The sequence below is a fragment of the Humulus lupulus genome, chromosome 9 (genome assembly GCF_963169125.1).
Source record: "Humulus lupulus chromosome 9, drHumLupu1.1, whole genome shotgun sequence".
Taxonomy (NCBI): Eukaryota; Viridiplantae; Streptophyta; class Magnoliopsida; order Rosales; family Cannabaceae; genus Humulus; species Humulus lupulus.
The window spans coordinates 150,349,940-150,377,434 of record NC_084801.1 but is presented as its reverse complement, the minus strand read 5'-3'; the positions used below and the strand labels follow the sequence as shown (position 1 = coordinate 150,377,434).

The window sequence follows — 27,495 nt, the reverse complement described above, 5'->3', positions numbered from 1 at the left end:
AGCTATTGCAATGGCCAAAAATCCGGTATTTCACAGCGTAACGAAGTATATGAGCATCAAGTATCATTTGATCAGAGAAGCTGAAACAAACAAAGAAATAGAACTCAATCATTGTAGGACTGAAGAACAGTTAGCAGATATATCCACAAAGGCACTACCAAGAGGAAAGTTTGAGCAACTACGAGACATGATTGGAGTTATTGAAATATGTACCAATGAGGAGTATTAGAAGTTGCCACACATTTCTTGAATACTCTAGAATATGCTAGACATTTGTAGAATAATTTACTCTAAAATTTTCTAGATATTTGTAGAACAAGATTACTCTAGAATTTCTTATAAGCATTTCTAGAAAACTTAAGTCTACAATTTTCTAGTTATACTTCAGAAACAAGTAAATTTTTGTGGTTAATATTCCTTCTAGTAAAAGAAGGATCTAGAACAAGTAATTCTAGCTACAAATGTATAGTGGGCTAACCACTATAAATACCCCATCATGGGTAGCAAAATGATGTAACTACAAACAACAAACCATCAATAAAACTCTACCACTTTCTACTATCCTATACTCTCTAAAACATAAACCTTACTCTTCCAAACCCAAATTTCATCAATAGTCCACTCAACAACATCAACTATAATAGCATAACCCATCATTACTTTAGCCACTACTACTACTCATCAAATATTCTAAACTACAACAAATCATCATTATTTTCTCTATCCCAAATTCACAAACCATCAATTCTCATCTAATTTGGATGCTTGCTTTGTGGCACTTCCTAATGGCACTACGAGAGGAGTTCTATTGTTGGACAATGCTATGGATCTACTATCTCACTGTGAGGTTATGGCGTCAATCATTTATGAGTATAAAAAAAAAAGACAGATGACGAAATTGTGAAATGACCTCAAACATTTTTGTATATTAATTAGAAATTTTTTGTTAATTCATTACTTAAACAAGATGCTTGATTTTAAGGCTGAGACTACACATTTAAACTATTGTTACCAATTGTTAGGAACACTACAAGAAAACAAGCCATTACCGGCGGAGAAAACCGCCGGCAATAGTCAAGAAACCCGCCGGTAAAAGTATTACCGGCGGTTGCCGCCGGCAATAATCCGCCGGTAAAAACCGGTCGGTAAAAGTCATTATTACCGGCGGAACTAGCCTCCCGCCGGTAATAATATTATTACCGGCGGATCTCGCCGGCAATAATTTGGTCAGAATTCACGTCTGACCCATTAATACCGGCGGTCTCCGCCGGCAATAATCCGCCGGTAATAATAAAATATATTTTAAAAAAATAATTAATTTTTATAAATTATATATAATTAATATTAAGTAACTAAACTTATAATTAAAAAAATTTAAAAATAAAATCAATATTATTTATATTAATAACCAAATTAAAAATACAACTTTAAAATACTAAAATTATCTTTTCAAAAAAAAAAAACATACACTTAAATTTAATAGTAAATAATAAAACCTAAACTAATTATTATTGTCTTCATCAAAATGTTCATTTAAAAAATCTTCAATATTCGTGCTTCGACTCAGACCTTCATGAGACTGTGGTGCTGGCGGCGAAGGATAATATGGTCGAGGCTGTGGACGAATCAAAGGAGACTGCTGTTGTTGTTGATTCGGAGAAGTGTAGTACTGCTGATTATAAACGGGCTGCTGTGTCGATCCTCCATAATGAGGATATACCGGCTGCTGCTGCATGAACGGCCCAAATTGACCATACATATGTTGTTGTTGCTGCTGCTGCGGTAATCCTCCAAACTGACTTCCCATAGGTTGTGTCTGAGGAAACTGGGAAGAAAGTCCAAACATATAATTAAAAAGTGGCGATTGAGAGGAACCACCAGATATGTTTGGAGAATTTTGTTGTGGTTGCTGTGGCATCGACGACGTCCCCGGGCTTTGATTAGATGTACTACCTTGTTGTTGAGAAGGTAAGAACTGCTGCAATAAACTTTCATAGCGTGGGTCATGGAGAGAAGAATCAGTCTGAAAATTTCCTGACTCGACTTTATCACGCATCTTAACCCACATCTCAGCCAAAACTCCCATCATCTCTGGAGTCACATTAGTAGGAACTTGTGACTGATTTTGGCTTGGACTTTGACTTGTGGAGCTAGATGCTGATTTCTTCCCTTTGCCTTTAGGCCTGTATCCCACTCCTATTTGATAATCAGACCTCGAGCCAAGAATTTTATCCATAACCTGATACTGTATTGATTTAGCAGTAGAACCTTCACTAGAAGCAGATTCAGAACCTGACCGACTACTTTGAATATTTTGCCTCTCCATCTCTTGGGTCATTTGTTCCTGCCAAAAGAAAATGTTAAAAAACCAATATTACTATAATTTAAGATCAATAAAGAAAGAAAAAACTTTAACTTACATGTAGTTCTTTGCAAGTTTCGCTAACCCAAGTCTTCGTAGATTTTTTTATATGAGTATCTTTCCAAGCATCAATAGCATGCTCATCAGGTTCATCCTACAAAATAATAGTGTTAGTTTAATTAATAATATAATAATATCAAATAAAGTTAAGTATTTTACTTACATATTCGTTACGGATCGCTGCCATTGATTTAGAGCCTTGCGTCGACAAATACTTCATTTCCTTTCTATTTTTCTTGTTCTGCGTGGATCGCGCTATAAACTTTGGGCTCAGAAACAAATCGACGATTTCTTTCCAGCTCTCCTTCGAGCACAAGTCAGGAATAGCATTGAGAGCACTATCCAAATCATTCAGATTTCCAGAATAATATTTTTGGAAATGAGAATGCCTAATATTCTTTCTCTCTGAATATCTTTTGCGCATCTCCGTATACAGAGTTCCCATAACTCTTTCAGGTTCTGGATGCCCATCGATATTATAGTAATACTAAAACAAAAATTGTTAGTTTAAATTTTTATAGACTAAAATGTATAATATAAAAAAATTAGGTATTTTTTTTTACCTTCATCTTTTGAACGACCTGGTCTTTATATTGCTGAGGAACATCTTTAAAATCTAAATAATGTCCCGGCAATAGTAATGTAACTTCAGTACTCAATTGACGAACAAAAGCTTGGTGCTCAGTACCAACCACTTTGTCTGTCGCTGGATCAAGTTGCAATTCAAGTGGTTTGTCAGCATCCCGCCTTCGTTTTTCAATATTAACATTACTGGCAGGGCCACGTCCCCTCCTTCTTGCAGGACGATCTATTAATTTGTTTAATACATAAAAATTAAAATATTAGTAAATCTTAAACATTTAAACAGATTGCGATTATAAAATTTAGATATTAACCTGACTCGCAAGTTGAGGGTATCCTGCTAGGATCTGTGGGGTCTTGACCACCACCATCTCCACCGTGATATGATACTATATCAGCTGACATGTCTCTTGTATTCATAAATATTTAAGATTTAATAATAAGAATAGAAATCAAATTTAAGATTTAATATCATCAAATTTAATTAAGTAATGAAATAACATTAAACAAAATCAATATCAACATAAATTGGAAAATACAAATCAAATTCAAATTTTTGTGTTTGTTACAAAGGTAATCATTACATAAAACTAATAATCACTATCACTTCCATCATTAACTAAATTAGCATTAACATCATCTTCACAAAAATCAATTAGTAAATCATCTTCTTCATCTAATTCTTCATTTGCTTCTTCATCGCCTAACTCGTGATCCTCTTGACTAACATTTAAATTTTGTATTGTACTAATGTCAATCGAATTTTGAGTAGGTAGCATAACCAACTCGCCGAGATCCACAGTCAACACAAAATTTGATGAGCTAATATCATGTACCACATCAATGTCTGAATTAGCTTCACAGTTCTCGACGTCCCAAATTTGTCGATGGTTTACCCCCTCAACCACTTTCCACTGATTTCCTCTAAGTAAATCATCGAGATAAAATACTTGTTTCGCTTGATTTGCAAGTATATATGGGTCATCCTTGTACCATTCCCCGCTAGTGTTTATACTAGTAATATTATTCTCTATAATTATTTTTTTCCTTCTTGGATCTGTATTAAACCACTTACACTTGAACAATGTCACAGAATATGTGCCAGTAAATGTTAACTTTAATACGTCTTCAAGTATTCCATAATAGTTAAAATCTTCTGTTCCAGCAACAAATACTCCACTGTTTTGAGTGCTCCTCTTTAAATCTCGTTTGGTTGACATAAATCGAACACCATTCACTATACAACCTTCGTAATAAGCTCCTAAATGATCTGATCCAGATGCTAAAGCTAGCAACTCGTCACCATTATCTAACGATCCAAGCTTTTGTAAGTCGTATATCTAAAAGAATAAATAAAATTATTATAAAATTGAAAACAATACTTAAAAGGATGAAAGAATATAGGGTAGGTTTTTTTTTTCACCTTCTTGTGAAACCATCGCTGAAAATATTTCTTATGTAAAATGTTATGATCTCCATCCTGATATTTCTGTTTGATTTCTTCTAAGTGTTCACTATAAATAAGAACAAAAATTTTGAATTAGTTGAAAGCATTTTCAATGCAATAAAAGCAACTTTTGGGAAGAAACTTACTCCAAATATTTCTGAATTTCAGGTGAATTGTTGTATATGTACCACTCTGCTTGTTCACGAGTCGCACGATCAAGAGGCTTTAGAGTTTCTTTTGTTATAGGTCGACATTGCGATTGAAATACAAAAAGATTTCTTGGTGTCACCTCATCTTCATTGCGATCAAGACGATTAAATCTTGTTTCAACACCTTTGAAATACATCGAACAAAATGTCAAAGCCTCATCTGCAACATAACCCTCGGCTATCGACCCTTCAGGACGAGCTTTATTTCCAACGTAATTCTTTAATTTTTTCATGTATCTTTCAAAAGGATACATCCAACGCATAAATACCGGTCCACCCAGAATTGCTTCTTCAGGCAAATGTAAAATCAAATGCACCATTATATCAAAAAAGGCTGGAGGAAATATGAGTTCCATTTTACATAATATTAGAATAAGATCTTTTTGTGCTTCTTCCATATCGCTAACCTTTATAGTTCTTGCACAAATTTGCCTGAAAAAGTTACATAACTCAGAAATGGTAGTCGATATACTCTTTGAAAGAAACTTGCGAACACCCACTGATAGTAATCGTTGCATTATTACATGACTGTCGTGGGACTTTAAACCGCTGATATTTGTTAAATCAGCATTTACTTTCTTCTTTAAATTGGAACAAAAATTATCTGGAAATTTCACATCTCGAATAAATTTACAAAACTGCATTTTTTGATCAGATGTGAGAACATAAGGGGCATGAGGCTTCATTAACTTTCCGCTGTCATCTTCATATATCCACAACGATTCCCTTACTCCAAACTTTTTCAAATCATGTCTTGCATTAGTGGTGTCCTTGGATTTATCATTATCCAAGATTGTGCCTAACAAACTATCACACACATTCTTCTCCACATGCATGACATCAATGTTGTGTTTTAAAGTGTTCGAAGACCAATAATCAAGCTCATAAAATATGCTTTTCTTCCTCCAATTTTGATCTTCTGCAATACGCCTACGTTTGACACCTCCAAACATCTCGTGTTTTCCAGGAACTTGTGGTACAAGTTTGTTTACTTGTTCTAATATTTCCTCACAAGTAAAACGTCTTGGTGGACGTCTTCTCTCGATTTGTCCGTCAAATTGAGTGTCTCTTCTCATTCGATGGTTACTTGGAAGGAATCTTCTGTGACCAATGTAGGATGTCTTACCGATCACTCGAACAGAAGTTGTGTCTTCATTACACGTCGGACAAGCTTTGTATCCCTGACCACTCCATCCAGATAAATAGCTACGAGCAGGAAAATCGTTAACTGTCCACAATAAGGTTGCACGCAACTTGAACATAGTGTTGGTTATACTATCTCTTGTATCGACACCATTAACCCACAACTCCTTTAACTCATCCACCAATGGTCTCAAGAATATATCCATGTCCTTTCCCGGTGATTTTGGTCCAGGAATAAGAATGGATAATATGAAATTATTATCTTTCATACACATCCAAGGTGGAAGATTGTAGTTAGCCAACACCACAGGCCACATACTATATGCTTGACTCATGTTGCCAAACGGATTGAAACCATCTGCAGCTAAACCTAAACGAACATTCCGAGGTTCACTAGCAAAATCAGGATGTTTGGCATCGAAATCCTTCCACGCTAACCCATCCACTGGGTGTCTCATTATCCCATCGTCTTTTGATTTCCCAGTATAGTGCCATAATTTTGCTAAAAAGTTAAGAGAAGATATCCAATTACAACCAGGATATAACTCAGCCTCTATCTCGTCAAACAGATCGTCATAAAATTGTCCCGCCGCAGGATTATTTTCAACTTCTTCGGTTGTAGGTAGAAGGAAGTCTTCGACCATCGGAATCATCTCATCAACATCATCATCGTTGGCGTCCACCACATTGGCAACATCTGCTTCTGCTTCACCGTGATATATCCACTTCTCGTAACCTTGATGAAAACCCCAATCGAATACGTGTGCTTTCACCATAGGTAAAGTTTCAAGCCTATTGTTTATGCATCTAACACACGGACACCTAATTCTACCAGAGGAATCCTTATATTCCGACGCCATCGTCAAGAAAGCTTGTAGACCGTTCCAATATTCTCGACAAGCACGATTTCTCAATGTCGTCCAAGTCTTGTCAATCGCCATCTAAAGTGTTATAAAAGTATATAAGTTTACGATATGTGAATAGTCTTATATTTTAAAGTGTTATTATAAAATGTTTATAATAGTCTATTATAAACATTTAATAGTTTTATGCTATTTTATGTTTTGTCATCATATTTTATGCTATTTTATCTAATTTATCCTAATATTATTTATTTATTTATTTATTATAATCTAATGTTTACTAAAAAATTAATTAGTTAATTATTATCTAATTTTTCCTTTATTTAAATAAATTATTATTATCTAATGTTTACTAATTATTTAATTTATACTTAATTAATAATAATTAAATTAATTAATTACTAAATTAATTAATTATTTATTTATTTATTTATTTATTTATCTATTATCTAATTTTTCCTTTATTTAAAATAAATTATTTAATTAATACTTAATTATTTATTTATTAATATTCATTTAATTATTTATTTATCATATTATTAATTTAAATCTTTCCTAATTATTTAATTAATTATTAATTAATTATAATTAAATTAATTAATTACTAAATTAATTAATTATTTATTTATTTATTTAATTATTTATGTATTATCTAATTTTTCCTTTATTTAAAATAAATTATTTAATTAATACTTAATTATTTATTTATTAATATTCATTTAATTATTTATTTATCATATTATTAATTTAAATCTTAATTAATTATTAATTAATTATAATTAAATTAATTAATTAATTATTTATTTATTTATTTAATTATTTATCTATTATCTAATTTTTCCTTTATTTAAAATAAATTATTTAATTAATACTTAATTATTTATTTATTAATATTCATTTAATTATTTATTTATCATATTATTAATTTAAATCTTTCCTAATTATTTAATTAATTAGTTAATTATTATCTAATTTTTCCTTTATTTAAATAAATTATTATTATCTAATGTTTACTAATTATTTAATTTATACTTAATTAATAATAATTAAATTAATTAATTACTAAATTAATTAATTAATTATTTATTTATTTATCTATTATCTAATTTTTCCTTTATTTAAAATAAATTATTTAATTAATACTTAATTATTTATTTATTAATATTCATTTAATTATTTATTTATCATATTATTAATTTAAATCTTTCCTAATTATTTAATTAATTATTAATTAATTATAATTAAATTAATTAATTACTAAATTAATTAATTAATTATTTATTTATTTAATTATTTATGTATTATCTAATTTTTCCTTTATTTAAAATAAATTATTTAATTAATACTTAATTATTTATTTATTAATATTCATTTAATTATTTATTTATCATATTATTAATTTAAATCTTAATTAATTATTAATTAATTATAATTAAATTAATTAATTACTAAATTAATTAATTAATTATTTATTTATTTAATTATTTATCTATTATCTAATTTTTCCTTTATTTAAAATAAATTATTTAATTAATACTTAATTATTTATTTATTAATATTCATTTAATTATTTATTTATCATATTATTAATTTAAATCTTTCCTAATTATTTAATTATTATCTAATTTTTCCTTTATTTAAATAAATTATTATTATCTAATGTTTACTAATTATTTAATTTATACTTAATTAATAATAATTAAATTAATTAATTACTAAATTAATTAATTAATTATTTATTTATTTAATTATTTATCTATTATCTAATTTTTCCTTTATTTAAAATAAATTATTTAATTAATACTTAATTATTTATTTATTAATATTCATTTAATTATTTATTTATCATATTATTAATTTAAATCTTTCCAATTATTTAATTAATTATAATTAAATTAATTAATTACTAAATTAATTATAATTAATTAATTATTTATTTATTTAATTATTTATCTATTATCTAATTTTTCCTTTATTTAAAATAAATTATTTAATTAATACTGAATTATTTATTTATTTAATATTCATTTAATTATTTATTTATCATATTATTAATTTAAATATTTCCTAATTATTTAATTAATTATTATTTAATTATAATTAAATTAATTAATTATTTATTTAATTATTTATCTATTATCTAATTTTTCCTTTATTTAAAATAAATTATTTAATTAATACTTAATTATTTATTTATTTAATATTCATTTAATTATTTATTTATCATATTATTAATTTAAATATTTCCTAATTATTTAATTTATACTTAATTAATTAATTATTTATTTATTTAATTAGTTATCTATTATCTAATTTTTCCGTAAATTAAATAACTTATTATTATCTAATGTTTACTAATTATTTAATTTATACTTAATTAATTAATTATTTATTTATTTAATTAATTAATTATCTATTATCTAATTTTTCATTTACTAAAAATTTATTTATTTAATTAATACTTAATTATTTATTTATTTAATATTCATTTAATTAATAATAAAAAAATTAATCATTTATTTATTTATTTATTCCACATATTTAATTATAACTATTTTAAAAGCTGAATAATTAATATGTAATTAATTGAAATTATTTTTATTTAATTAATTATATAACTACTCTTTTATATAATTACTTAATAATTGTTTACATATATTATTTAATACTTACTTTTTAATAAATACATTTTTAATTATTTAATTTTTATTATTCTCATATCAATTCCTTTCTAAGTTATTAAAATAACTTTTTTCTATAATTTAATATTTATTATATTATTTATTAATATTTTATTTATGTACCATTAAACTATTTTTTTAATAATAACAATTTATTAATAACAAATTTATTAAAATCTAAACTTCATAATATTAAAATAATTTTAATTAAACTATAACAAAAATACATTATAACATTCTAACATTATAATAATAATTTAACAATAATAAAAAATTATCCATGTCCTAATATCTAACAATATTTTCATATACTTTAAAACTAAATAAACAAAATAAAAATGTATGAAATACAAAATTACTTACCTGTAGTCAAACAATAGCAAGATTCAGTACTCCCAATGAAGCTCTGAAATATGAACATATATATATATTAGTTGTAAGTTAATGGAATATTTAAATTCACTATATATAATTAAGAAAATTGTTCATAACCAAATATTAACCCAAACTTTTTATTATATATGTATTTGATTAAAAATACAATCAGCCAAAACAAATATGAAAAGATATACATGATATTAGAAGAAAAATATAACTCAACTCAAAAATATAACTCAAACAACATCAGAAAAATATAATAGATTACAATAAAAAATATATAACTACATACCCAGACAGATGTGATGAAATAATGTTGAATACAATCCAAAAAACTTTTGAAAATGGTGGATATTGACTCGGACGAACGGAGGCAAATGAGAGTTTTTTTGAGAGATTTCTGAGATTTTTTGGCACTCGGACGAACGGAGCCGAAGGAGACGGATGGCCAGAATATATAGAATATTATTGCCGGCGGAGGTCCGCCGGCAATAATAGTTCCGCCGGTAATAGTATTTAACGGTAATATTTTTATTATTATTACCGGCGGAGCCCGCCGGCAATAATCCGCCGGTAATAAGTGAAAATTAAATTGGGCGGCAGGTTGACCGCGTGAATGAAATTTGATTATTGCCGGCGGATTGTCCGCCGGTAATAATCGATTTTCTGCCGGTAATAATTAAATAATTTAAAAAATAAAAACAAAATTAAAAAACATGATTAATACCGGCGGATTCAGTTTTCCGCCGGTAAAGATAGTATTATTACCGGCGGATTGACTCCGCCGGTAATAGATCAAGATATCCAATAATTAACTCTGCTTTCCACTTTGTTTTCCATTTCTATTCATGTTTTGATGTTTATGTTTGACCAATTACATATATGTTTTCGTGCATGCATGTGTGCATAGATATATTACTCTATCGTACAAACTAATTAAAAATTTTACATGTATAACAATAAATCAACATTTTTTATGTTGCATTACTCTCTACTCTATTATCTTATCCTTTTATTTTGTTTTCTATATATCAACCATGGCGTGGATATTAGTTCCACGACATTTAAAATGAGAAAGAGGTGGTGCAGGTTAGAGTTAATGAAGCCATGGATTTGCTAATAGCACACTACTACAAAATACTCTTTATGGGACACTTTTTTAGGACACGCACATAAATGCAAGTCCTTAAAAATATTTGTGGAGTTTTTAGGACATTCATTGAGAGTCCTGAAAAAACACAATTTAGGATTTGCAATGAGTGTCATAAAAAAATCTGCACTAAAAAATGAGTGTTTTACTTAACAATTTTAAGGACTTGCTTTGGGAGTCCTTAAGCGAGTCCTAAAAACAACTGGGCTGAAGGTAATAGTTGAAAGTAAGTTATTTATATATGGTTAAATGTTTTAATAATTTAAAAAAATATTATAAATTGTTAGTTTTTAAATATAATTAGAAAATAAAAACTAATAATATATCATTAATATTTTATTGTATTATTTTTTCTTAATATCATTATAATTTGTATTTATATATTTTTATAATAATAACTATATATTTTTTTAACAAACAATAATAATAATAACTAAACCCTATCAACCCTCAACCTCAATCTCACACTCTCTCGTTCTTTTCCTCAAACCCAACCAGCCCTCCTCTATCCCTCTTTGACGGCGTGAATGGATCATGGTGAGGTGGGTGGTTGGTGGTCGGATCACGGCGGCGGGCTCAATGTAGAGGCAGGGGCTCCGCTCTCTCACTCCTTCGTCCTCCCATCTCTCGCTCTGCCTGGGCTCGATGACGGCTGGGGGTGGGCTCGACGGCGAATGGGATTCTCCGGGCTGGCTGGGCTCGACAATGCGGGGGTCTCGGGGGGTGGGATCGATCGCGCAAGGACGGGGCTGGCTGGACAGCACACGGTAGCCTTTTCTTGGGGTTTGCCTTTTCTTATCTGAACATTTTATTATTTAATGAGTGTGCATATGTTTTAAATGTATTTTGGATTTTGTGTTTTGTATTTTTCAATCTGTACCTGTCATATAATATTTTGATAGTGTATAAATCTTGTTTGTTATATGTTCTTATGTGTGTCTATGTATATATTGGCTCATGAATTCTGAATTTTTTTGTTCTAAGATTTAGCTTGTGTGTGTTTCTTATCTAGTTCAAGCAATTGATTTTTACAAGTCGATTACTGGGTTTGTTGTTCACCCATTGTTCCCAATGGAGATTTTCTGAAAACAAGAGCCAATCAATATAGTAATAGATGCAAACAATAATACCATAAAAGTTTTTTTTTTCTTTTTCTTATTATTTTCTATGCTCAATGTGCATTGATTTTCTTTGTTATCATGTGCACACAATATTTGTTTATTAATTAAGTGCTTAGGAACTAGCTCTATGCTGGACAAACACCCCATTCATCATGTTCCTTTATATATTATATTTTATGACTAACCTTCTATGCTAATTCTCTGCTTATAATCTCAAACAAATGGCATGTGATTCTATTATGCTTCTACAAAGATCTTTCCACTTTTTTCCAATTGCATCACTTAAAAAGTTTTCATGTTATTCCTAAGTTAGTTTTTTTTTTTATGTAATTTAGCTCATTACATATCATTTTGGTGTCTTCTCAGTATGCAACTGAAGCATCATTAGACATTGGAATGATTGTCTCCTTATTTGTCCATATTATTTATTGCTTCAAGATGATGTTATGTGTTTTTAGCTATTCATACGTGTTCTATTTTGGTCCTTTTAGGTGTTATTGTGTTCCATGTTACAGCTAAATTGAGTTCTATGTGTTTGCTAAAATATGTAACAAAATAATAGATTCATAATAACTTTCCTTAGTTGATAAGTGTGTGGTTGAAGATTAAATATAATTATTATGTGAATTATTTGATAATGTATTTTACTTGTTTGTTATATTCTGCATGTTCTTGTTTTGATTGTTTTTTTATTTTGACAATTATGTTATCATCCATAGTTTAAGAAAAAAAATAATGTGTTAATGATTGATTATCTTTACTGGGTGCATGTGTTAGATCGAAGAGTAAGAGAGCAGCTAAATTGGGGTACTTGAGTGAGTATCATACTTGATTCTTCTCTTCTCTGTCAGATTGTGCTCCGGGTATGTTTATGTATTCAGCTCATCGAAACCCAGTCTTATTTTTTTTTCTATCTATGTCTTTAGTTTTGTTTTTATTTTATGAAGTTGTAGTAATTTTGTGTGTGTTTGGGTTATATTGATACAAGTTTAACAAGATGTCATTCTATAGATTAGTCTTGTATTTTAAGTCCAGCAAAACAGTTACATATAATTAGTTGATATTTGATTGCTCCAAAATTTTACAATTATTCAACTGTGGGTGTTTATTGGGCATCCTTGTTTGATGTGGATTTTATAAACTGTTAGTTGGAAAACTTTTAATTAATGCCAATGTCTCTCTAATGCAGGGAGGTCTCTCAAAAGAGTTGGAAGGGGACAACTTTCACAATATAAAACAAGCAACATTCTAAGGGATATGAGGAAAAGACGGGGAAATTAAAGAGAGGAGATTGTAAGAATTCTTTAATATAGACCTCATTTTTTGTGTGTGTAGTTTATTCAGTTTTTATGTTATATATGTTATATATATAAATCTTGTTAGGCTAGTTGGCTCACTCTCTCAACATTGTCTCTTTATGAATCAAGTTATATATATATATTTATATATGTATATTTCTATTTTTTTGTTGCATTAGTTCTATTCTCTATTTTTTTTGTATGAAAGGGAAAAGTTTTTGGCATTATTCTATTGATGTGAAAATGGCCAAGCATAATTAGCCATTTCAATTCAATTCTTTTTTTTTTCTTCTTACACAATTTTTTTTTTTTTATCAAAGAAAGGATTTTATTGATCAACTAAACAAATACAACCAAAGCTGAGAGAAGGATCAACCCACTACAGCCAAAACCAGACCAGAATAACTACTAAACAAATACAAGCTAACACAAGGAAAAGGATCAACCCTCCTCGAACAAAAACCAGAACAGACATCACAGATTACAAGCAAACTTCAGCATTTGTTTTTCTCTATAAGTACAATTACTACCAGATAAATTAAAAACTCTAGCTTTTATAGAGTATCTAATCAAGTGATCTATCTGGTACACTGGCAAACAGAAATGATTAAGCCAGCATTGATTCCTGTTCAGCCAAATATGGTACACCGCTGCTGCGCATGTTGCATGAATAATCATTGAAAACCAGCCATCCCGAGGCAAGGCCAGCCACTGGATCCACTCCCTGAACTTAACTGGCCAAGAAAAACCTCTCAGCCAAATCTTGACAGCAAGGAGCACTTTCCTGGAAAATATACAATCAAAGAATAAATGAGAGTGAGTCTCCTCCCCTTGACCACAAACTGGGCAGCAAATAGATGGGAGATGAATATGACAAGTTTGAAGCCAGTCTCTGGTATTCAGCTTCTGGTTCACAGCCAGCCATAGAATGAAGTGGTGTTTTGGAGCCGAAAGTTTACACCAGATAGATTTACCATACTGCACTAGCTCACCAGGAAAAACTAACGAGTACAAAGTGCTCATATGGATTTTTCCATTTCTAGCTGCTGCATTCATCACAGAATCAGACCAAATGTTACTCAGCTTGATGATCCTCCTCCAGTACCAGCTGGTGTCCTGCTTTAGTCTATACTCCCAGATTGAAACACCCTTTAGGTAGATACCATTAACCCATTTAACCCATAACAAGTCCTGCTTTGAAGTAATTGCCCAAATGTACTTAGCCATCATAACTTTGTTCCAAGAAGCGCTATCTTTGAACCCCAACCCTCCATAACATTTAGGTCTGCACACATGCTCCCAAGAAATCCTATGCATTTTACTTCTGTTATGCATTTTTACACAATTTTGATTTAACAAAAACAAAAATGAAGAAAACTACAACAAAAAATTTTAAAGTCACCTATTAATTTAGTTTTCCTCTCTATGTGTATGTATAAATCTTCTAAAGTATTTGAATGAAAAAAGAATGACTCCTTGTTTTCTTGTTTGTCTTTGCTTATTCCTTTGTTTAATTGGATTTTTAAACATATCTATTAAAATTTTCTTCTAAATAATTTTCAATATTGTAATGAGGAAAGATATGATTTAGTTAGTTATACATTATTCAAAAAATAAATGATGGTGTACCCAAAGCTAAGTAAAAATAGGAAAAATAAAGAATGGATATATTATTTTGTGTTAAAAATAAATTATCTAATAAAATGATTTTTTTATATCTCTTTGTTTTCAGTAATTTTATGGGAAAAAAAGTAAGGGACGAGATCCCTTAATACATTTTGGCACTCAAAGAGATATACTTTTTAATTGAAAATGAAAATTGTAGCTCTTGCTCTTTGCGTTGGATTATATACACATATATATCCTTAATATATATAACAATGTTTTTTGATAACTTGATTGGGAGTACATGCATTTGGTAGCTGTGGCATTAGCCTAATTAGTATGAGTGGAGACCATCACAACTTGAATGGTTTGTATAAAGTTTATATGTTTGTTTGAATTCATTTCTAGTATTAAATTGTTTTTCTTCTCTTTGCAATGGTTTGACTGGGATTTGCTACGTGAGGCAGAGTGACTGAGTTTGCAATTGCGATGGGCAATGGCTATTATATATTTGAAAGGATATTGTGATATTTTTGTTTTGAGTATATGCCAATGCCAGGGATGGTAGATTCAAACCACTTGTTTGAGGTGATAATGGTGACAATAGATTAACTAAATTGGTATATACTTACTGCAATATACATTGATATTTGTTAAGAAAATGACATCGTTAAAATTGTTCAGTTTCATTCTTTCTTTTATGTTTCTTTTCGCATATTTGTTGATTGACAAAGAGAGAGTACGCATGGAGAAGACGAAGGAGAGAGTGAAATGAAAAAAATGTTTCTTTGGAAATCTTGGCTCGGGGTTGTAGTTTAAGGTTCATGTTATTGTGGCATTTTGATTTAATTATTTGTTTTATTTGACATTGCAATATTCTCACATGTAAGGGGTAGAAGTTTTAGTCTACTTGATTAGTTGTTGGAAGATGTTGAAGTTTTACCTTTTACTTGTAGTTGCTAAGACAACCCTGCTTCATAATCCACCTGTTTAGTTTATATGTTTTGGAGATAAAAAAATTATAATTTGTTTATGTTATGTATGAAATCTGTGTCTTCATGCTGTTGTTTGTCTAGTGCTCTGATACTATAATGTTCTTGCTAATTTAATTTGTCAAGTTTTGAATGTATGTTGTGTGTTGTGGTTTGTTATTAACTTTGATTTGTATTAAAATTTGGACTTTTCATTTAAATCATAATTTTTAATTTAAAATAAATATATATTAATTTTTTAAAAACTAAAATTTTAGAAATCTAACATATATAATACATTTTGGACTCTCAAAGGGATATATTTTTTTTAAATCGAGATGAAAATTGCAGCTGCATTTTTAAAAAAAAATTACTTTTAAGGGCATCCAAAGCGAGTCCTAAAATCTTAATTTAAAAACACTCAATAGGATCTTTTAGGACTCGCATATCGAGTCCTAAAAACATTATTTTAGGACTCACGTTGCGAGTCCTAAAAGAATACTTAAAGGCACTTTACTCGATTTTTTAGGATTCGCGTTGCGAGTCCTAAAAACTTACTAAAAGGCACTCAACGGGAGCTTTTAGGACCCTCAATGCAAGTCCTAAAAAACCTCAGTTTTTAAGGCTCTCAAATAGAGGACTCGCGCCCCGCGAGTCCTAAAAAATTTTTTAGGACTCGCAATACTAGTCCTAAAAAGTCTTTTTTGTAGTAGTGAGAGTTTGGGAAAAATAGCACCACCGCGACTTCGAACGACTTTAGGCGGCGGAGGGTAGTGCGTGAGGGGCTGGGCTCATGGGGGTCGAAGGTCACCGGGCTTCTGCATCCATTGCGCCGGCGCATGTAGGAGGGGGGTGGTTGGAGCGTCATTGTCCGTGGCTTGGCTGTGGAGTTCGTGAGAGAGAGAGATAGAGAGAGAGAAATGGGGGAAGAGAGCAAGGGGAGAAAGAAAGAGAATGGGTTGTTGTGTTATATTTTTTTTTTGTGAAGTAATAAATAGTAAAATTTTAGTTAAAAAAAATAGGAGGGAATTTGAAATTTTTTAAAATTCAAACTTTTAGGACACACATAAGTTTTTAGGACTTGCAATGCGAGTTCTAAAAACATTCTCGTAATTTTAGTTAAAAAAATTGGAGGGAATTTGAAATTTTTTTAAATTCAAATTTTTAGGACACACATAAGTTTTTAGGACTTGCAATGCAAGTCCTAAAAACATTCTTTTAGGACTTGCAATTTCAGTTAAAAAAAATTGGAGGGAATTTGAAATTGTTTAAAATTCAAACTTTTAGGTAAAATTCAAATTTTTTGGGCACACATAAGTTTTTAGGACTCGCAATTTTAGTTAAAAAAAATTGGAGGGAATTTGAAATTTTTTAAAATTCAAACTTTTAGGACACAACGAGTCCTAAAAACATTCTTTTAGGACTCGTCAGGAGGCGATTGTTTAAAAAAGTCAAACTTTTAGCACACACATAGCTTTTAGCACTCGCAATGCGAGTCCGAAAAACATTCTTTGTTGCGAGTCCTAAAAAGTCCAGGAGGTGTTTGTTTAAAAAAAAACTCAAACTTTTAAGACACACATAGATTTTAGGACTCGCTTCGCGAGCCGTAAAAGAAATTCTTTTTTGTGAGTCCTAAAAAGTCTAGGAGTTATTTTTAGGACTCGCATCTAGGTGAGTGCCCTAAAAAGGTGTCCTAAATGATGTTTTTGTAGTAGTGGATTAATATTTAGAAATCAAAACACCCTTACCCTCTTCTTGGCCGAAACTGTCACAACCCGAGCCTTAGGCTGTGGCAAAGTTGTAATATGCATAACTTGGGTGGTCAAAGGTCAAACTTTGACCCTTGGTGGAAAATAGCCTTTATAAATGATCTTTTAATTTATTTTAAATATTGCTATAATTATAAGTCAAGACAATGGAATAACTCCTATAATTATATATGAAAATATTACGGATAACAGTAGGATCATTTATCTTAATACATAGAACAATAACATCCCCACAGTTATGTAGTCACCAGACAGTTAAATTTAATAATTCATAAAACACCAAAATAATACTTAGCATCCACCATTCCTCATTTCTAACTATTACATAGCTAACTTAGATATACAGACCGATAGGTTCCAAATTAAATACATAATGTTCAAAAGATAGGACTAGGGCGCTAAACACATTAGCTTCAGCGATAATTCAACTTATCCACAATTTGCGTCACTAGAATCCTGGAATGGGAGATATAGGGGGTGAGCTTATAAAGCCCAGTAGGAAAGCAACTTATAACATAGGACTCAAAAGTTCAATAAAAACCCCTGCATGGTTAGCTTTTTAAAACAAAACATACATCATCATGTATAAACCAAAATAGAGAGAAACCATATATAATCATAAGAGCATAGCTACCAGTGCACATCACACCATCCACTAGACCCCTAGTTCCTATTACCCACCATAGAAAATCCGACATCCTAAACCGGGTAGCCGGACCTGATAACCACCACAATGGGGAGGCTCAGAACACTTCCTGTATACAGATGCTAGGTCTTTACACCTACAGGTGAGTGGACACCTGATCTACCTATGATGACACAGAGACTAGGTCGTGAAACAACAACATGCACAAATCATGATCACTATGGCTCTCATCGACATAACCAAATGCAAGTAAACATGAAAAGAAAGAAACATATTCCCTTTTTATTTTAAAAATTTGGGCAACATAACAACTGCATTTGTATAAAACCCAAAAATCATAACCTGCATAATTAAGTGAACAAAATAATATATTAGGCACTCAGAGCGCTCAGAACAGAACAGAAAACATGCAGGTTAAGTTTTCCATTTTTCAAACATTTTATAAATATCAAAATTGGAATATGTTAATGCAATTTCAACAAGAGTACAACAAGTCCAATAGTCAAGTTGAGTCCCTACCTCTTAAGAATTTTCAGTCCGAGCCCCAAGCGACACTCCCAAGCTTAACGATTATCCTAGAGTGAATTAAATTGGATCTATATATCACGATTTTACTTCGAGCATCAAATGAGAAAACGATTATCATTATTAAACTCCTTATTCAAAATTGTGTCCAACGACATATAATATGACCATATTTAAAATTTCAAGTTCCGAAATCTCACCCAAGCGGTGCACACTAGCAGTAGATAGCGATACCGTGAACGTCGACGAATATATGCATGGCATATATCAAAACGATCCTCTCGAGTAGTACATCACGGAAGTACAACTCCTTTGCCCAACTAACCTCCGGTGTTGCCGGAAAATGCCTCCAAAGCGGCGGAGATACCCAAAATTTCGCCGGAGAAAAGCGGTGAGTTGATTGAAATGACTTAGTGGGCGACGCTCCTCCCTTCACACTAGTTCCAACGGTGTCACCCACTCACCGAACAGAGGTCTGGGTTCGCCGGAAAGTGCGGTCAAAGTTTTGACGACGAAACTTTGACTGCTCCGTTCGTGTAAGTCTTAAGTCCGATGGCCCTGAGATTTTGGGGATGAGGTTGTCGCCGGCCACTGGTGCTCCAGCTCCGGTGCGTGGCGGCAAAAGGGAACTCCGGCAATGACTTTGAGGTACCCCGACGTGGGCTGTTGCAGAGAGAAAAAGAAGAAAAAGTAGAAGAAGAAGGAGAAGGAGAAGTGCTGGAGAAGAAAAAGGAAAAGGAAAGAAAAAGAAAAGAAAAGAAAGAAAAGAAAAAAGAAAATCTGTCAAATATTAAAGTAAGTGGGTCCCACCACTTAAAAAAAATATTATTATTTATTTATTTATTTTTGAGTCTTCACAGAAACCCTAACAACAAACCCTATGCTCTTGTGACATTAGAACCTAGCACCACCAATGAATTCCATTAGACTTGAACCAAGAAGAAGGGAAAAACCACAATCCAAACCCATACCTTAGAGACCTCGAGCCCTTCTTCCTTATCTTCTTCTTCCTTCACGTTTTCTCCATGCTTTCTCCTCCTTCTCTATAGAAAATGGCAGCATCTCTCTCCCTTTCTCTCTCTAACTCGCCACTATCTCTCTCTTCTTCTCTCTAGGCCGACGGCACTAATGGAGCAAATGCTCTTCTTTATTTTCCTTAACTCTTTATTCCAATCTACCCATAATAGACTAAGGAAAATAATTGGTAGGTTTCCCTTTCTTGATTATTTTTCCTTTATTCTAATTTACTTAATTGGAAAAATAAAGCGAAAATAAAATACTCCAAATTCACACCTATGCCGTCCACTCCTCTTGTTTCCCTTTGCTTTATTTATTTATTTATTTTTCAAATAAATCTAATAAAAAGGAAACTACAATGTGTTTAGAAAATTCTACACATGTGCACCAAGCAACCATGCACATGCACACACTCAATAACTTGGGTGCATCACTACCTACCATGCACCTTAGTGCATTCAACCAAAACTCAATAATTCACATTTTATAAAAAATAAAATAAATAAATAACAATTAACAATTAATTTCACAAAATTCTACCAAAAAATTCTAACCATTAATTTAAACAAATAAATAAAATAATTCACAACACTTAACAATTTAATTAAACAAAGCACAAAATTTAATAACTAAAAAAAAAATTTGGTGTGCTACATGCTGCATAACTGATTACTATGTCACCTTCAAGAGAGTACAAACAATTTTTCTTAATTCCCCTCATAACAACCATGGAACCCTTTATAACTTTCAACATTCCATTTTCACCCTTAAACACATACCCTTTCTTGTCTAGTTCTCAAAGAGAAATAAGGTTTCTCTTAAGATCAGGAACATGTCTAACCTGAGTAAGTAGCCTCTAAGTACAATCATGGAATCTAAATCTCATAGGACCAATCCTAGTCATCTTATATGCTTGATTGTTTCCAAGAAGTATCGTACCACATTCTTGATCATCATACTCTTCGAACCATGAACTGTTGGGAGTCATATGGAAAGAACAACCAACATCCATTATCCACTCAGTCTCAGAGTTGTTATTTGACACCATTGAAGCCTCGGCAGACTCATAACAATCTTGAACAATAGCTGCTTTTCCTCAATCATTGTTCCTGTCATGATCCGAACCTCTCTTTTGCCTTTCTGGACAAAACCTTCTGGTATGACCTTCTTTTCTATAATGATAACACCCAATGTTTGGTACATTCCCTCCACCATTTCTGTCATTATTACTGTTTCCATTTCCTCCACCATTTCTATTCTAAGACATAGATCTCTTCCTGTCATGCCTATTATCTCTTCCTATGTTTCTTCCTCGAACTATCAAACCTTCTCCATTTGTAGATGACTTAGGCTCCTTCCTTTCATTCAACTTTTTCAAGTTAAAAGTAGCCTACAATTCATCAAGAGACAAATATTCTCTCTCAAACAATAGTCTTTCTTTAAAATAAGCATAAGTTTTTGGTAAAGAACACAACAACAACAAGGCTTGATCTTTATCATCAATAGCAATATCAATGTTCTCTAAATCAAGAATTAGTTTATTAAACACAACTAGCTATTCTTCCATAGATTTATCTTCTTTCATCTTAAAAGAATATAAAGCTTGTTCGAGATAGAGACGGTTTACCAAAGATTTTGTCATGTACAAACCCTCTAGCTTTGTCCAAACTCCAGCTGCTGACTTCTCCTTTGATACTTGATGAAGAACCTTGTCTCCAAGACTCAAAATAATCACACTGTGTGCCTTCTCGAGCAGTACTTTCTTATCCTTTTCCTCCAAGGTCTTATCAAGATTAGCTTCACCTTTAAGAGCATCATCAAGCCCTTGCTGAACTAAGAGAGCTCGCATCTTCAGCTGCCATAATCCAAAATCATTTTGGCTAGTGAATTTCTCAACTTCATATTTTGTAGAAGCCATGATTTGATCACGCTCACCGCACCAATTTGTTTGGATCAAGAACTAAATTTTTCCACAAAACAAATTGCAAACACAATTATGGTTTGAAGAATATAAAATCTCAATCAAGAACCAGAAGCATAGACTAAAAAACTAAAGAACACAATTTAGAACAAAAGGAAAAGTTGTACACCGAGATTTTAAGTGGTTTGCTAGTGCCAATAATTTCTTGACACTAGACTAGTCACTACAACAATTTTTACTTTTAATGACTCTCTATAATGACTTACACCAATGGTGTAAGTCATTAAAAGTATTCAGGGATATTTAAAGTCTAATGGTGTAAGTCATTAAAAGTTCTTGTTGATGACTACCTAAGTAAGTCATTAAAAGTAGTGGGAGCCGTTAATTTAAAAATATGAATATAAAATTATTTATTTATAAAATATCAGACATGTAAGAGCATCTAACGTCTTCCCTGGAAAGACGTGCTAGACATCTAACGTCTCTCCTGGGAAGACGTGCCACATGAGACGTCTCCCCAGGGGAGACGTTAGATGTCTAGCACGTCTTCCTAGGGGAGACGTTAAATGTCTAGTCTAATATATATCTGATAATTATTAAAAAAAAAATAAAAGAATAAAAAATAAAAAGAAAACTCCCTCACTCACGTTTCGTACACACGTTATCTCTCATACTTTAACCTGACAATTATTTCCTATAATCACTCACCCACGTTTTTATCATCATCACCATTATTATTATTATTATTATTATGCGTCTCTCTCCCCCCCAAATTTCTCTTTTCCTATCTTCTCTCTCAATTTTAAACCCTAGCCACCCTTACATCCATCTCTCACTCTCTCCTTCTTAACATATCCCTCTTTTCTCTTTGTGTGTGTCTCTCTCTCACTCCCTCTTAGTTTTCTTGCAGATCGGCGACGAAGATGAGCATGCGACGACAGTGTGGTGGATGGTGGCTTTCTTTATTTTTCTTGGAGGTTGGGGGCGAGGTCTTTGGTGTTCTTGGAGGTGATGGTGGTGGCTGAATCATGGTGTTCTTGGAGTTGATGGCAGTAGCGGGATCTTGCTGTTCTTGGAGGTGACGATGGTGGCGAGGTCTTGGTCTTCTTGGAGTTGATGGCAGCGATGGGATCTTGGTCTTCTTGGAGTTGATGGCGACAATGACTTTCTTCCTATGGACGGGGTGGGTTTTACTTATACTTTTATATATATGTATATGTATATATTGTAAATTTTAGTCTGGGATGAGTCTATAATGTGGGTGTGGTCATTAATTGGCTAATAAGTTCCCAATCTCTGCATTTTGTTCTATGTGATTCATATTGTAGAGTTTGCTACTGTATCAAACAATAAATCTCAATGGATCAATGCTAAAATCATATTTTTTTTGTGTTTGTATAAATTTATGAATTTGGTTTTGTGTGTAATAATATTCATTTGATTTTCTTATTCTAGATTTGTGTTTGAAAAAATGTGTATTAATCTCAAATTTGGGCAAAAAATTTTTTTTGAGGAAAGTGATTTGAGCAAAATTAATTTAACGCATTGGAACAAAAGAATATATTTAATTAATAAAATATAATATAACTAAATAATAATTCTAAATTCAGAAGAAAAAAATATTCGGATAAATAAACAAAAAAATTTGAAAAAGCTTATGTTGTCTTCTCTTGGGAGACGTGGCATACTTTCAACATCTCTCCATTGGAGACGTTGTAGGTACCTATGACGTCTCTTATAGGGAGACTTTGTAGATATTCAACGTCTCCCCCTGGGAGTCATCATAGGGTGTAAACGTACACCCTATGATGACTCCCAGAGGGAGACGTTGAATGTCTACAAAGTCTCCTCATGGGAGTCATCATAGGGTCACTTTAGATGGCTCCTGCAACAACGTCTCCTATTCGGGGAGGCATTAAATGTCTACAATGTCTCCCCCATATAGCCACTAAATGTATATTTTGTTGTAGTGAGTCCACGGGCAACCTTTTATTGATTCTTCTTTCAAATTTGATTACAAAAATATTTTGTCTCTACTCTCAGCCTTAATGATTTCTCTCTCAGTTTTTTACAAGAATTTTAGAAAATGAAAACATGGAATGAATAAGTCTTTACAACTCAACTATTATTAGCTCTACCAGTTAAAAAATACTAACTGATATAACCGTATACAACTAATAAAAGAAAGTTGTTAATTAACGGTTGGTTGACTAAACCAACAGTGTGTAATTAGATTTATCAACAACTTTAATCTCTAGTAAATAATCAATGACCATATTCTCTCAATTCTTTTATTAATTAATGAAAAATTGCGGAGAAGGTATATTGAAAAATATTGCCTAACAAAATTCTTCACCGGCTTATAAATGAGTATTTAATTTTCAAATTGTTATCATTAATTAATTTTCTCTAGAATTTTCTTTGTTTCTCTAGAGTTAAAAAAAATAAGTTTTTTCAAATAACTTGTTGAAGCAAATAGTGTAAGTTTATACCATGAGCATTGCTATAAGGCATTTATGGTGTCCAATATCACTTTATATATTGGCACCAACGGTACCCAATACCACCTGACACGGTAAATTGTTAATGGTGTAATTAAATATCGGGTCCCGTATATTTTAATTTGAAATATAATATGTGGGAATACTAAATTGCACCACTCAATGTAAGGTGGTGATGGGCATAGACTTACCTAGTTAATATCATTACTCTATGTGTGCATATTTCTTCATTGAGTTATAAATGAGTTTTTAATTTTCAAATTTTTATCATTAATTATCAAACAAATGTATATACAATACAATTTTAATTTTCAAATGTATATACATTGGGTTAGGCTTACCTAGTTGATATCATTTCTACCTACACTTTGTATTTAGTGTAGGGGGAGGGGGGGTTGGCATTAGGTTTACCAACTTAAATGAATATTTAATTTTCAAATTGTAATCATTAATTATTTTTCTCTAGAATATTCTTTGTTTCTCTAGAGTTCAAAAAATAGAATTTTTAAAAATAACTTGTCGAAGCAAAAGGCATATGTTTATACTAGGGATGTTTGCGGTGTGATTTTTTGCTAGTTTATTGGACCATACCACATATGCAGTTTAGAAAATTTTCAAACCGCATTATAGAGCTCAACCCGCATAAACCGGTGTTGGTGTAATTTAGTATTACATCCACCTATTTTATTTTAAAATATAATATGTGAGCATACTAAATTCTCAATGTTATTAATAAGAATCATAACTTGTGGATGAAATATATAGTGTGATAATCAGTTTGTTTATATTTTGAAAAATAATAATTTTTAAATTTTATAGATAAAATATAAAATATATTATATTGAATATTTGTTGAATAATTATATATATTTGTAAAATCATTTCCGAAGTCTCGGATAAATTTCATTTTATAATTCTCTTTATTTTATAAGGTACTATACTTTCTTAATTAGTAGCCGTTGTGATCATGATAGTAGAGAATATTCACTAATTAAGGTGAAAAAAAGCTTAACAAAAACAATATAGCATATTAAATCAAGAGGGCTAGCACCGCTCAAATATGTTTATAGATCCAAAGGAGAGTTAGCCATTTTTGACTACTTTAAAGCACAACCACCACCAAATATCCACCTAAGCCAACCCATTTTTTTTCGTTTCCCTCGTTGGCCTATAAAATCAGCACCAGACGAAGAAGATAACATGTCCCACAACTTCAAATAGTTGAAACACAAAACCCTAGCTAGCTACTTGAAGTGTCAAGACTTTTTGATCTTTGATAAGTACATTATTATTATCTCTATTATTTTATACGATGGCTGGATCCACCGTTGTGATGAAGCTAGTTTGCTTGTTGGTTGTAGCCATGGCGATTGCTGCCCCAATAGCTCAGGCTGCCTTAACATGTGGACATGTGTCTACTATGATCAAACCATGCATACACTACCTGAACAAAGGCGGGGCTGTACCGTATGCATGCTGTAATGGAATTAGGTCACTGAACAGCGCGGCCAAGACAACCGTTGACCGCAAGTCCACCTGCAATTGTCTAAAGTCGGCCACTGGTAGTTTTAAAAGAATCACCATCATTCTCGCCGCAACACTTCCCGGCAAGTGTGGCGTCAGCGTGCCTTACAAGATTAGCCCCTCTACCGATTGCAATAAGTAAGATTTTTTAACTTTATGCTAAAGTTACGTTCATGGAGTCATCGTGTAAGGGCATCACACATACACACACATATATACATATATATATCTGACCATTTAGAGTGTATTTTCATTAATTAATATGTCATATATATAGATATATATATCTATAAATTGACTCGGAAAGTGATTTTTATTATGTTATTTTTGTTGCAGAGTGCATTGAGCTTCGATGGTTCTAGAGAACAAAATAAAGTGCGTGGATGTTTATCCATATATACGTACGTTTTTGTATAAACTCCTTCCTTATGGGGAGTTTCGTTAATAAAATATAATAACTGTAATTTCATGAACTTTTTGTCAGGAGTAATAATAATGGAGTTCTTATTGACTGGTTTAAATTGGTTCAATTAATATAATATAATATATTTTTTTTGGTAAGTAAGAAAATTTCATATATCAAAACAATATTACATCAAACAACTCTCCCAAAAGGACAGCCAAAACAGAGAAAAAGACTATACAATTAAGTCTCCTAACCAAATCCTATCTTTTACAGTAATTTTTTGACTATGTAAAAGAATATTACTTCTATCTTTAACTTCTTTCCTAACTTGCATTAATGTACAATGTAAAGCCACAACTTTATGATCCCAAAGAGCAAAGTCCCGAACCTTCCAAATTAATATCAAGATTATATATTTTGGAATGAAATATATGTATATGCAACTACAACTTTCTAATTATAAGATTATTATAAACTTTCCTCGAAGATGCTTCCTCTTAAGATTGAATTTCTTCAAGCGCTACTGATGTGATTTCTAGGAAGGATTCTGAATATGTGAAGTGTGTCATGCAAAATATGAGAGAGACACAAGGAGATTCTTCCTTCTCAATTTGACAGATATGTGAAACTTGTGAAGAATGAGGTGCAAATCTGGTTTCACCATTATCTTATATTGATGCCAAGAACTCAATTTCATGAACAATCCCCTAACCCTATTCCTTGTGCTCCATTTAGTGACGGGTTTGACACTCCTAAACTTACGATGGATTATCCTCATCACATATTGAGGGTGCAGGCTAGCTCTTTCATCTCTTAGCAGAGTTTAAGTCTTTTTTGTAACTTTTGTTTGCTACCAAGCATAGCAGACTTCTAAATGTAACTACGCCTGACTACATATATTTTCTTTACGTAACATTTTTTATTATAATAATGTTATTATATCAATATTGCTGTAGGATTTGATAAGATAAATTTTTAATAATAAATATAAGAAAATAAATAAATAAATTTAGTAGCTATCTATTGTCATGATACTCATGTCATTTATACATCATACGCTCCCTTAAATGAAGCAATACTCTTCTCAGAACTGGGATATGAAAACATAGGAGGAATTGCAAGGTGAACTTTTAACAACAAATGAGGACTTTGCTGTATTAAGAGAGGGAATGTTGAATATTTGTGCTCTTAAACACCGAATTTAATAAAGTTGTTTTTAGACAGGAGACTAAACTTGATGTCCAATAATAAAAATGAGATTTTTTTTTTAAAAAAAGAACCATCATCAACAACCTATTGAATAATGATCCAAGAAA

The 27,495-nt window shown here is 31.3% G+C and overlaps 2 protein-coding genes across 2 annotated transcripts; one reads left to right on the top strand and one right to left on the bottom strand.

The window, feature by feature from the left end:
• Window positions 1–1,501: 1,501 nt before the first annotated feature.
• On the bottom strand, window positions 1,502–19,793 carry LOC133800170 (altered inheritance of mitochondria protein 3-like). The gene is made up of 6 exons (XM_062238128.1): window positions 19,011–19,793; window positions 18,805–18,899; window positions 2,986–3,038; window positions 2,586–2,909; window positions 2,421–2,516; window positions 1,502–2,344 (listed from the first exon to the last, which is right to left on the bottom strand). The coding sequence occupies exons 3-6, from the start codon at window positions 2,989–2,991 to the stop codon at window positions 1,502–1,504; spliced, it is 1,269 nt and encodes a 422-aa protein (XP_062094112.1). The 5' UTR covers window positions 2,992–3,038; window positions 18,805–18,899; window positions 19,011–19,793.
• A 5,562-nt stretch (window positions 19,794–25,355) lies between these two features.
• On the top strand, window positions 25,356–26,294 carry LOC133802155 (non-specific lipid-transfer protein 1-like). Its single transcript, XM_062240425.1, has 2 exons — window positions 25,356–25,911; window positions 26,110–26,294. Exons 1-2 carry the CDS (start codon window positions 25,562–25,564, stop codon window positions 26,117–26,119), a joined length of 360 nt encoding a protein of 119 aa, XP_062096409.1. The 5' UTR covers window positions 25,356–25,561; the 3' UTR covers window positions 26,120–26,294.
• Window positions 26,295–27,495: the final 1,201 nt, after the last annotated feature.

What these genes read in the sequence shown, in the direction of transcription:
- LOC133800170 (XM_062238128.1), bottom strand. An exon ending in CAGCGATCCGTAACGAATAT is followed by an intron (nt 2,517 to 2,585) that starts GTAAGTAAAATA and finishes ATTATTTTGTAG; the next exon opens with GATGAACCTGATGAGCATGC. An exon ending in AAACTTGCAAAGAACTACAT is followed by an intron (nt 2,345 to 2,420) that starts GTAAGTTAAAGT and finishes TTCTTTTGGCAG; the next exon opens with GAACAAATGACCCAAGAGAT.
- LOC133802155 (XM_062240425.1), top strand. Translation starts at nt 25,562, where the DNA reads ATGGCTGGATCCACCGTTGTGATGAAGCTAGTTTGCTTGTTGGTTGTA.